The sequence below is a fragment of the Parasteatoda tepidariorum genome, chromosome 4 (assembly GCF_043381705.1).
Source record: "Parasteatoda tepidariorum isolate YZ-2023 chromosome 4, CAS_Ptep_4.0, whole genome shotgun sequence".
Taxonomy (NCBI): Eukaryota; Metazoa; Arthropoda; class Arachnida; order Araneae; family Theridiidae; genus Parasteatoda; species Parasteatoda tepidariorum.
Window position 1 is genome coordinate 5,001,890 of NC_092207.1, and position 12,909 is coordinate 5,014,798.

At 30.4% G+C, this 12,909-nt stretch overlaps 1 protein-coding gene across 1 annotated transcript in view; it reads left to right on the top strand.

The window, feature by feature from the left end:
- The first annotated feature begins 395 nt into the window (after positions 1–395).
- Positions 396–12,909, top strand: part of LOC139425525 (uncharacterized) — a 36,794-nt gene continuing 24,280 nt past the window's right edge. The window contains exon 1 of the mRNA XM_071180537.1: positions 396–488. Coding sequence (XP_071036638.1) covers positions 396–488 — 93 coding nt within the window. The remainder of the gene's footprint in view (positions 489–12,909) is intronic.

The following is a 12,909-nucleotide window of genomic DNA, read 5'->3' on the forward strand; positions in this document are numbered from 1 at the left end:
ATATTTAAGAACTAAAGGTAGTCTCTGCGCACATGTTTCTAAGACTTTTTTTTCTTCTTCCCTCCAAGCCCTGAGCATGTACCTAGGTTATGAAAACCCTTAACCATATAGCCCAGGACTTGGCCGTTGGTCCAGCTCCACTCCAGCCTAAATAACATATGATTTAAAAAAAAATTTAAAAAAAAGAACAGATTTTACTGAAAGTGTGGAATTTAAGAAGAAATAAGACAACAAAAAAAATATTATACATGTGAAATGGGAAGTTATTAAAATTTTAATAGACAGTCATTATCCGCTAAGAAGTTCATTACTGTTATTAATCTTTTGTTTAAAGTATTGTTTGTAATAAAAGTTTTCTGCCAAATTTCTAAATTTGTTGGGCTAGGTTGACGACTATGCCAGGAGACAGTGTAGGAACAACTAGTGAGATAATGTTCAGGCGAACCTTGTTGGCCGCAGGTGCAAAGATCAGTATCTGTTATATGCAGGTAATTAAAGAAGGTTGGAAATGGTCCATGACCCGTCAAGAACCAGATGACTTGTTTTGGAGGAATTGTTTTGAAAAAAGTAACATTGTTAATAATTTTGAATAGACGTCTGCCTATGTCTGAATTATTCCATTGAAATTGCCATTTTGTTAGAAGAGAATCTTTAATACGTCGTTTAAGATATGAAACTGGAAGTGGGTATACATAATTTTTCGGTTGTCTCGTAGATTGTTTAGCTAAATCATCTACTTTTTCATTACCTACTCTATTGCTGTGTGCTTTAATCCAGGAAATTTGAATTGATGTGTGTTGTAGTTCTTGTTGAATATCAAAAGAAATTCTATTATTTGTGCCAAAATCAAGTATTGATGATTTTGAGTCTGACCAGATTACATAAATATCGCTATTATTGAAGTTTTCAGTGCTCTTAATGTATTTAATGCATTCAAAGATTGCCAACTGTTCGGCTTGAAAGACTGAATTTTCCTTGTCTAATGTGTAGCTTTGTGAATGTGTATTATTGAGGAAAGCGAAAGCTGTGCCTGTATTTGTCTTCGAGCCATCTGTAAAATATTTCTAAGACTGCACAAGCCTCTTTTACACAGCAAGTAAAGCTTCTTCCATGGTCCGCTCTTTACACAAATAAGTCGCCCATTGAGTATTTACACAAATAAGTCGCCCATTGAGAACCATTGAGTATTCATTCAACTACTCGCACGTACAGCTGGTGGGACACGCAATAAGACAACTATCGCATCAAAGAGTCTCGATTGGCTCAGGGGATAGGGCGTTCGCCTTCCAATGAGGCGAACTGGGTTCGAATCCCAGTCGATACGAATTCTGCATCCGGCTTGCACCGACGACAGTGCTGACGTGAAATATCTTCAGTGGTAGACGCATCATGGGTTAGAGTCCCTTTGCCGTCAGGCTAACCGTAGGAGGTTCTCGTGATCTTCATCTCCATATATATGAAGGTTAGTTCTCCCGAAAAAACCTCCACGAAGGTGAATTTCTCCCAATACTTGATTCAGGAGTTCCCTTGTCTTCTGGAGTAGATTCAAAATGACAAGGCTACGGAGTTGAACGTTAGTAGTTGTAAACCTATAAAACTGGGTCAGCTGTTCAACGATGGTTATTAAAAAAAACTATGGCATCAAGTGGAAGCCATGTGAAATCCTCTTCCCCAAGGTTAAATTCAGAGCCTGTTTGATTCACTGCCACGACATGTACAGGCTGATACTTTCAGGCACACAAGATACTGATTTTTGATGTCATTTTTTTTTCTTTCTGTTTTGTTTAATTTGATCCTTTACTTGTACTACTAACAGTAATATGTGGAATGAATTTGTTTTATTTCTGACAGTTCCTTCATCGTGTTATATTTTTCATTAACATTAGTCTATAACAGGGGTCGCCAAACTTTTTTGATCATCGACCCCCTATATAATTTTTCGAAATCTTCATCGACCCCCATAAAAGTAATTTTCTGTTAATTAAAATAAAAGTCCATTAGATACCGTGTTTGTACATTTGTTTTGCGATGTTAAACATATATTAAAGTAATAGTACATTGTGTAACAATAGTTTTATGAAAAATATATTAATGTTGAAATTTAAATACCTTAATATTTATTAAATAATATGTAATTATGAATAAGTAGAAATAATAAGTAAAGTAACTACAGATTTCTTGCTTCTTAATCAATGAGATGGGTGTGCCTGGTTTTTTTTAGCAAGGTTCGCTATATTGGGTACAAAATTGATCAATTTTAATTTTCGTCAAAATTGGTCAATTTTGCAATTTTTGTAAAAAAATACAAAGTGTGCTATAGTTTTGCTGCGGGCTGTACTAATCCATATTATTAATGGTTACCTTCTTTTTTTTACATGCATTGATAATTAAAATTGATATCTATACTAAAGGAATGGTTTTATCAAAACAATAACTGATTATCCAAAACTATGAAAGTTTTATAAATGGCACTGCAAATATTCAACGCTGTTCACAATTTGCAAAGATAGCTGAAACTGAGTATGATATTTGCGTTTGTAACGTCAAAGCTCGTCACACGTGACATTTGGACAAGCGTACATATGCGTTTGAGTTATATACTATGCTTAGTTCGTGCCACTGCGCGCTGGTACGTAAATACTTGTTTCACCCGAATAAATATACGTTTATTAATTTATGTTTTATAAAGAAACTGATATTAAGTCAATTATAAAAAAAATTCACAAATTTTACATACTCAATCAGGTATGTGTGATTTGCATATTAAGAACTGTTTCTTCTTCGGCCCTTCCAATTCGGATCGACCCCCATTCGACCCCCTGGCTCAGATCGACCCCCGCTTTTGTTAAATAGACCCCTGGGGGTCTATATAGACGACTTTGGCGACCTCTGGTCTATAATATGAACTTTGAAATTTTTTTAAAGAAGTTATTAAAATATTTATTGTTTAGTTAACACCTGGAAACTTCTGGAAGGGTTTAGAGCAGGGATGGGCAAACTACGGCCCGCGGGCCAACTGTGGCCCGCCGAAAGGTTTTATCCGGCCCGCAGATCGAATTTTAACTTGCCGATCCGTGTCAAATATAAACAATACACATCCATTTTCTTGTCGACTTTGTTTAAAGCTATTTCTGTTCTTTCTTTTTTAAGAAAGTACTGATGACCTTTTTACTTTCTCTATTTTTGTTCTAAAAAACATAAATTGATAGAAATAGTTAGCACAAACAGCTTCAATTGGTAAATAGTTGAAAGCAGAAGTTCTTTATAGCATAGCCATAGATTGGCTCCAACTAGCGTGAATTGTACTTCACATGTGGCAGACTGCACATTTTAAGCTCCAAGAAGCGGACAATCTAACAATCATCTGAAGCAGTGGTTTCTAAATATGCCAAAGTTTGAGTTTTATAAATCATTAGCAAACGTTAGTTTCCAAAATCTAATATTTCGTGCCCAGAAAATCAGTGTTATGTTTGCTTAATCTTATGTATGTGAACAAGTGTTTTCAACTATGAACCTTAGAAAAAATAATTTCAGAAGTTGACTAACAGACAAGCATTTAGCCTCGTTCCTTAACATATGCACATCTCACTTCGAACCTCAATTTAAGGAACTTTTAAAAATGAAATCGCAATTTCATTCATCTCACTAAATATTTAAATTAAAACTTGTATATCTACTTTTTTTACTATATAGTACTACTACTATATAGTTTTTACTTGGCCCACCAAACATTTTCTCTCTCGATTTTTTGCCCTCGATCAAAAAAGTTTGCCCATCCCTGGTTTAGAGCCTTACGATCGGAAAATATCCAAATGAGACAAATAATTATGGCTTGCATAAAGTGACAAATAATGAATTAATTTAACGGTTCGAATTAATTAGCGAAAGTAAAAGTGCTATAAAGAGCAGTAGGTTATTAATAAAGCAATTAGAGAGAGTAAATATGTGATGAACAATATGACAGAAACAAAGAAATATGTTTTAAAGTTTTTTTTAAATCATTCACGGATAAATCGCTCTTAAAAACATCAAACTGCCGAAGGAAACTGAGAGAAGTTTATAGAAAACCTTCAGGTTTCACAGTAGTCAAAGTAGTAACTAAACTGGCTTTGAATTTTTTTAACCTCTCATTCTACAATGCCTATTTAATTTTGCTATTTTTTTCATGATTTTAAAATTATCTTCAGAGATTTTATGGGCTTAGTTTATTTCATATTTTACAAAAATACTTAAAAATCTATATTGATGGCAACGATTTATAAATTCCAGAAGTATATGCATAAAGTACACTCTGTATGTCGGGGTTTAAAAATTCAAGTTTTGATCAAATTATATGGCCTTGTAAAACTGCAATATTTTACTTTCGTTTTTTATAGTATTTAGCTTATTGGTAAAAATTCAACATTTTATATGCATAAAATATGTAATTTCAAAAAATTTCTGTTTAACCAAATATATTCATATTTTTTCAATATGTATTACATATTTCAATTTACTGTTATTTTCTTAAAAATTGAAAATATTTCATAGAAATTTCATATTTTTTATGCGAAATATAATCATATCTTTAAGTCAAAGTTAAAATCACGCACTCACAGGGTTGGCATTTTTTAAATCACTTCACTTAAATCATGATTAAAATCCGATTTAAATCACTTGATATTTTTAAACCACTAGTTTTAACCAATTAATTATTTTTAAGCAACTCGAAAATACTTTTTAAATATATTCTTTGGAGTATGATTCTTTATAAAGTTAAATTTCTAATCTGATCTGAAGTCTGATATTGAATGTTTTATCCGAAGAAATGATTAAAGGATAAATTATTACAGTTTAAAATAGACTAATAAGTAAATTAAATTAAAGACAAGAAAAGAAGAGAATAGCTTTAAACTGTGTAATTAATTATAATTTTGCATTTGCTGTATTTCAAATAGTTTGCTTTTAGTAAACATATTCAATCATCTCAAATTAGTGAATGCTTTCTTTGTTTTAAAACATGGAGTTTGTGTTTACCAATACTGAAGAGAGAAAAACTTCAGTAAACAAAGTTCTGCTCAGAGAAACTTAACAATATATTGTTTTCTTTATTGCATTCTGATTTAAACTAATTTACTCTTCGTTGGATATCTGACAAATTGCCTTCTTGCCTTTACAATGTTGGAATGTTCAGTTTGATCAAAGATAACCCCGTGAATTTATCTGCTCAATTATCAATTTATCCGCTGAAACTCTGCTCACAAGCACTTAATTTGTTCTAAATAGTTAGAGTAAATAATTTTATGTTGAGTGCTACAAAGTTTTACTTTTTCTGAATGATTTATAATATTTACAAGACTCCGTAGTTTGCATGCTCTGGAAAAGATCGAGCTCTCTATAAACAGAAATAAGTTCTAGTTCTATAAATACAAACAGTATGTGCCATCTGTAAATACAAATATTAATTAATTCAATTATAAGTGCTTCAATTAATAATACAACTTTACAATTTTTTTTAAAACATAATCAAAGAAAATGCGTCTATAAATGCTTTTAATGTTAAAATTCTTTTAACTTTAGATTTTAATGTATTATGGCACTAAGGAAAGGTTTCATGAAACATTTAATAAAAAATTCTGTTAGAGATTACAAATTAATGCATTTTTTCAAGCATAAAATTAAAGTTAGAGTGAAAACATTAATATGAATCTCTTCAAATTCTTATTAAAAAGGCAATAAGATGCTTAAAAAAATATGGTTTCGAATTTAATAACGAAAGCATACCATGAAAAAAATGTTATTAAAACACTCAGTAAATCTTATTGTTTTTTTTTCATAATTGTTTTCTCTTTAATAAAAACAGCTTGGAAAAAAGTTAATATGCAATTGAAACACTGTTTTCGAAATCTTAGTAGGTACGCAAACGTATCGCTTTCATTTATATCATTACTGACCGAAAAGAATTTATAACTTTCTATAGTGCAATAAAGTCAAATAAAAATCACTTTTTTTAAAACAAAATTACACAATGCGTAAATTTTTAAAGTTAAAGAATTTTTAAAGTTAAGAGAAATTTTGTAAAATTTAAAAAAAAAAGCTTTATAATGAATGCTTTATCAGCCACAATGTATTGTTAAGGTTGAAAAAATTAAACTAATTTTTTTCATATTTTAAGAGTTTGCACTTTATTGTGTACATATTATAGTCTAATTAATTGGAATTTTCGATATTTTGCAAACAAGCAATATCATTTGTTAGGCTTATTGCAATAAGCCGTGTAGGGAGGAACATTACAAAGGATATCAGTAATTTTCAAAAAATGAATTTACCCCGAAAAACAGATATTTCAATTAATTTGTAAAAGAATATTATTAGACTTTGAAGAAGAATCAAGTAAAAAAGTATCATCATTATTAGTTCTTTTAATTGTATACTTAAAACGTTCTTAGTTCTCGATTATTTATTGATTTTTTTTTTAGTATCTTTTAGCATTAAGTTTAATTTTAGCAAATGCAAGACACTAGGCTTATAACTAATTTTAATTTTTTTTTTTGCAATCAATTTCAATACATTTGTCAGATTGTAACAACTGGATATAATTTTATCGGAAAAGTAAAGTAATTTTAGCTGTTTACGGTTAATGAAAATATTTATTTTAATCTGTAAATTATTACGTTTTTATGTTTTTAATTTTGTGAATAAATAATTACCAGCTAAAATCGGGATTTTTGATTTTTTTTTTTCAAGATTAAATGTTCTATCTTAATATGAATGATGTATAATTATTATTATGCTACGTTATCAAAACTCAATTCAGTGCTAAAATACTCGCCTATCTCTATTTTTACGATTGGCACTTAAAATGAAGCGTTGTTATGAATAAAAATAATTCCATATCTGCAACTAACGTGTAAGTAAGAAAAAAACGTGTGCCATTAAAAAAGACATAAAAAAATATATTATAATTGCCCCCAGAATTGAAACGAATTCGATAGGTAATGACAAAACCGCGTGTTAACTTAACCGTTCGCAATGTAATATTCATATACATTAAAACTGAAAGAACGTTCTCTCAGACGTAAAATAACTTTATGCACGAAATAGTTCGTTCGCGTGTAGAGAATGTGTAATTCAATAACCCAACTACAAAACTAGTATTCATAGAAAAGAAAATTTTCATTGTCTTAATTACACTCGAAAAGCTTGAGATATTGCTATGACAATTAATTATTATTATTCGCGAATGTTTACTTTATACGTCTTGTAAACTATTAATCTTGCTATAAACTGTGACAAAGACGTAACTTTTCTTCAAATAGTATAAAAGAAATAATTATTGTTCAAATGTGTACCTGGTTAACGTTACTTCACCTGTGAAAGACAGAAATTGGTAATTGTTGACTTTCACTGATGATTGTTAACAATCACATAATTGATCTGATAAATGTCTAAAATACATGCTAAACTAGATTTGATATTCATCGATATTTAAATATTTATTCGATATTTGTCCTTAAGATAAACTTTTCTATAACCGTCGTTGAACAGCCGACCCAATTTTTGAGTTTACGACTACTAATGTTCAACTCCGTAGCCTTGTAATTTTGAACCCAATCCAGATGACAAGGGAACTCCTGGATCGACTATTGGGGGAAATTTTGCCTTCGTGGAGGACTTTTTGATGGAACTAACCCGCATTTGCGTTACATGGGGAGTAGAGACCACGAGAACCTACCACGGTTAGCCTGACGGCAAGGGGACTCTAACCCATGATCCGTCTACCACTGAGGATATTTCACGTTAGCACTGTGGTCGGTGCAAGCCGGATGCGGAATTCGTATCAACCAGCCATCGCTGTTACTCGAACCCGGTTCACCTCATTGGAAGGCGAAAGCTCTATCCCCTGAGCCATCGCAGCTTAACTTGTAACTCTTAGGATAAACCTCATGTTTTTAGGATAAAAAATCATTGGCCACCATACACTTGCCCAGTATCCCCAACACTTAGGTGAGTTTTTTCCCAATACACTCTTATCGGTTATTAAAATCAGTATGAAAATATCAATGAATAAGTTAATATTAAATCTGAAGTATTAAATATTTAGACACTCACCATAGAGACTATGTAATTGTTGACATTTATTGGTGAAAGTCCACGATCACCAATTGTGATCAGTCACAGTAACCGTAACATTAAACAATTAACTTCTGAACAATAATTATTTTTATTATACTACACATTTTTCGGATTTCAGTGTTTCTCGATATACTACAGCATTTTTAAAAGTTTTTAATAATACACTGAATGAAATTTGATTTATTGATTCATTTAAACATTTTTTTAAAAAAAATTTACGAGGTCTCCCAAAATTTTTGGGTCTTCCATGATATTGAAAAATCTAGCCCATTGTGCAGCTCTAGTGCGACGTAAATTAACAACAAGAACAACAACATTGAAAAACCAACTAAATAAAGCAGGAAAATGATACAAGCGTACTATATTCTGCTTGAGAAACTGTTTATTTTTCTCGATTTTTTAAAAAAATGTTTACAACAGATGGAGCTGCTGGCAGGTATAACTTTAAAGTAATAATTACTCCTAGTTGCATGTCAAAGCATTCCAGCTGAAATATTTGATTGCTAGTTTGCTAGTTTTGTTATAAAACTGCATCTGGTAATTGCTACAAATTGTAGGTATTTTGAAAACATTGTTTATAATTATTTTTTAAATCGTGGCATAATCTGTTGACGAATTCTGTAACTGATTTTGAGACAAGGAGATAATAAAATTTAGTTTCCTAAACAAAAAGCAAGCCATGCAGTTTTATCTACTTCCGTTTTTCTTTAATTCATGTTTCAATTCGCTAATAATGTTTGGTAATCGTATACCTTAAACTAGAAGAAAATTCTCTAAAGTGAAGTTATGAGCTCTAGAAAATAGTGCCTTAGTTAACTAGAACGTGACTACAATGGTGAGACTTGGTCAGAAAGTATGAAGAAGAAACCTACTTAGGATTAAATTTGTTTAAAATGAGGTATAACAATTGAGGTGACTACTGCTGGGCGACATTTTCTACCATTCATTTAAGGATAAAAATTGATCCAACTTCTATATTGGACTTTTCAGTAAGCTAATTTATATAGAATCGAATCGAATTTTTGAAAATAAATTTGAACGACCTGCGCATAGTTAGATCATCTTTTAATGATTTCGGCCGAAGCGAACTTTCTCCTTCAAAATATGCAGCTGGAATTGTTAGTTTAAAACTGCTATCGAACTCGATATTTCGTTCTAGATATTTTTACTTAAAGTCGATAGAACGTCGGGAAACTATCTTAAAATATGACATTTAATCAAATATAAAATCGTCGAAAATTATCATAATCGTTATACCACTATTTAATTTTTTATACGATAGTGTGATCACTAGGTTTACGAAATTTAATGAATATTACAAAATAGTTTATAAAATGATAGTAATATGATGTGTGAAATATTGAAAATAAATAAAAAAGTGTAAAAAACTTAGCTAGTAGTGTTTTAAATAGTAGCTTTAAAAATGGCTTTAAAAAGGGCAGATGCGGAAATAGTACGAGTGAATAGAGAGCTTTTGCGTTACGTTTACGTTACTTAAACGTTAACTCTAACTTTAATTTCAGCACCTTAGCGATACTGCGCATGCTCAGAAATAACGTATTGCATCTCACAAATAGTGTAGGTGCATTAATTTTAATGTAAGTATTTTAAAAATGGAGACCGAAAAATTTTAAAATAGATTTAGAACCGACAAAATATTTCTTCTCAGAGAAACTTTAGTTTCGGATACTTTTGAAGATCCGGAGCGCTTAAAAGATGTACATGAAAATTAAGTCAATGCTAATAAAAAGAAAAAAAAAATCATTGCGACACATAAAAGTTTGCAGTCTATCAACTGACTTCCTGCCTGAGTCAGCAATTCTTTCTTTACTAACTATTAGTCTGTTTAACACTATTTGTCATAACCTTGGTGATAATCAGTTAAAATTTATGCAAGGTGTCAACTGGCTTTATTTTTTCTCTATTAGTCCTCGCTAAACCGAGTGCAGAAACAGTCATTTTTAATATGAAATTCATATATTAACATTGTTGCCCTCTTCCTTTAAAATTATTTCACTGTGCGATGGATCAAATGGATTGCAAGAGTAGAACAAAGATTAACATATATAATTAGAATTAATTTATTTTGTTATTTATATACAAATTTTCAATGAAATTAAATTCTAACAAATTGAACACTTTTTCAGATTGATTCTGTCCTCTCTTCTAAAATACTGTGGATGTAGATTAACAATAAGATGGCGATTTTTTGAGTTTGCGTTGCAATATGAAAATTACCAAATGTCTCAAAATAATATTCTGTACCTATATTAGTTCCTTTGATACCTATTACATACCCTCCAGTACTTGAATTTTATGCGAAATATATTGGTCAACTGTAGCAATTTAAAGCCGAAAATTTAAAAACAAATAGAATTCTTATCAGACTTTAATAAGAACTTAGAAACATTTCCCTATCTGAACTTTAAAATATTGTTTAAATTATTTGTGAATAGTGGTGGAAAGAAAGTATTTTAATTCTAATTCATTAAAACATTCTATCTTCACTATTATCGGGATTTCTTTACTTCTGAAACTAGGGTAAACTAACCAGTGAAGGAACACTTAAGCTTCTCTTGCCTTTTAAAAAATCATATTAATTTAAAAATTCGTAGTTTTAGTTAAACGACAGTGTCAACATATTTGTTACTAATTGCAAATTATGTAAAAAAATTGTAGAGAACTTACATAATTTTGTTTTAAAGTTTTGGAGGTTCAAATAACAAGTAGTAAGTAGATCCAGTGAAGGAACAGTTCTTACCAGTGAATGAACACCCAGTAAAGGAACACTTAATTTTGTTTATTTTTTAATTCTCTTTATGAATTTATAAGCCATACAAGTATTTAAAAACAAGCCTATTCTTGAAATTATAACATATAAATACTTGGAAAATGTTAACTTGTGTTTGTAATCATGAATTGAAATTTAAAGTGTCAACATATGAACACATACTGTTCATTCACTGGGAAATCTATGCCCAGTAAAGGAACATGCCTGTTCCATCACTGGTTAGAAGTTGTTTTTCGTATTTTTAACATACTTTGATGCGGAACATCACTAAAGGTACAAGGAAGTTAAAGATATCTTTTATTTTCATTAACTTAGGAAAAAAAAACAGTAAAGGAACACTTGTTCCTTCACTGGTTTTTCATCGTTTGGTGATCCAGTGAATAAACACCCCCTTATCTCAGTACTTTATTACGCTATGATGCTTAAAAAAATAAACACCCCCTTATCTCAGTAATTTATTATGCTATGATGCTTAAAAAAATAAAACGTAACTTCAATAACTATATTTTGAATTCTCTTTTTCACAGTGAGAAAAATAAAACTATTCCATGCAATTCCAACATATAAATACAAACACTCACCTTATAATTTTTTCAAAGAAACAAGGTGTTGCAGAGATAATAAAAAAATAAAAAAATTTTCCAGAGAAGTCTATTTGACCAGGTAATCCAAAACATTGCTAGATGACTTCCTATTGTTTGGCAGTAAGCTATTGTTACCAATCTGAAGAAAAACTTTCAAATTCTTATTTTTAATCAATATATATGAAATGTTCCTTCACTGGGTAGTGTTCCTTCACTGGTTGGTTTACCAAACGAAAAAAAGGTATTAGAATTTCCTTATTAAGACTTCAAAAATTACCATAATACTAATAGAACAATTTTGCAAAATTAATTAAGCAACATCAACGCCAATATTAATATCGTGATTTTTGACGGTTTCCCAAAGTAATTTTATTTTCAACTTTTCCTTTTAGTACATATCTTATTTTTTCTTTTTAAATTAATTAACGAAATTAATTAAGCATCGGCGTAAGTAATAATATGGCGATTTTTGACGCTTCTCAGAACGAAAAATTGTCTGTTCTCCATTAACTTTGCTTTTTAGTATATAACTTTTAATAACTTTATACATGAACTTTATGTAACTTTTTTTTATTTAAACATGTACCTATTGCCTAAATTAACTAAGCATTAATTAATTTAGCTAAGTTTATTAGTGAAGATTAGTGAAAGATTATGTTAATGAAGATTATTGTATACATATGGCGATTTTTTACGGTTTCTTTAAAAGAACAGGTGGTTTTTCTCCTTAAATTTTACTTTTCAGTACATAGATTATTTTTAATTTCGGTATGCACCTATTATCTAAGTTAATTAAGCATTAATAGTGTCAATAATAGCAAGACGATTTCTTACGTTTCTCTTGTAAAAATTAGTACAATTTTTTATTAATTTTGCCTCGATATAGCTATTTCTTTCATTTCAATTACTGACGATTTAAAATTGTGTAGTTTGGTAAAAACACTTTTTAAAAGCGCGGTTATAAATAAAATATACACGTGGTTTCAGAACTTTAGAACTACTAATTCGGTGATGCAATCTTCACTTGCTATTCTCGTTGATTATTGAGCTTACCGACTTAATGATTAAAAAACAAAAGCTTTTCCTTGATCAAATAGAGCTTCATACTAGCAAGGACCACTGTTTGCTCACACGGCTGTCCGCAGCAATCCAAATAAAAATTCCGAACGAAATTTAGGGTCGAAGGCTGAAATTGCTCCTTGCAGCCGCCGTCTCAATTTCAGAATGATAGAACAAAAAGTTCTCAAGCTCTAGAGACATTCAGTGTGAAGAGAGTGTATACACTTTTCATTTTATCATTACAGATGACTGTTCGCTGTAAGATATCCGGCTAATATCCCCAAATATAAATAAATAATCTAGAAAGTTAAAATTGAATCAAGAGTAATTTTAAATATAATTAAAATAGCTGAAAAATAG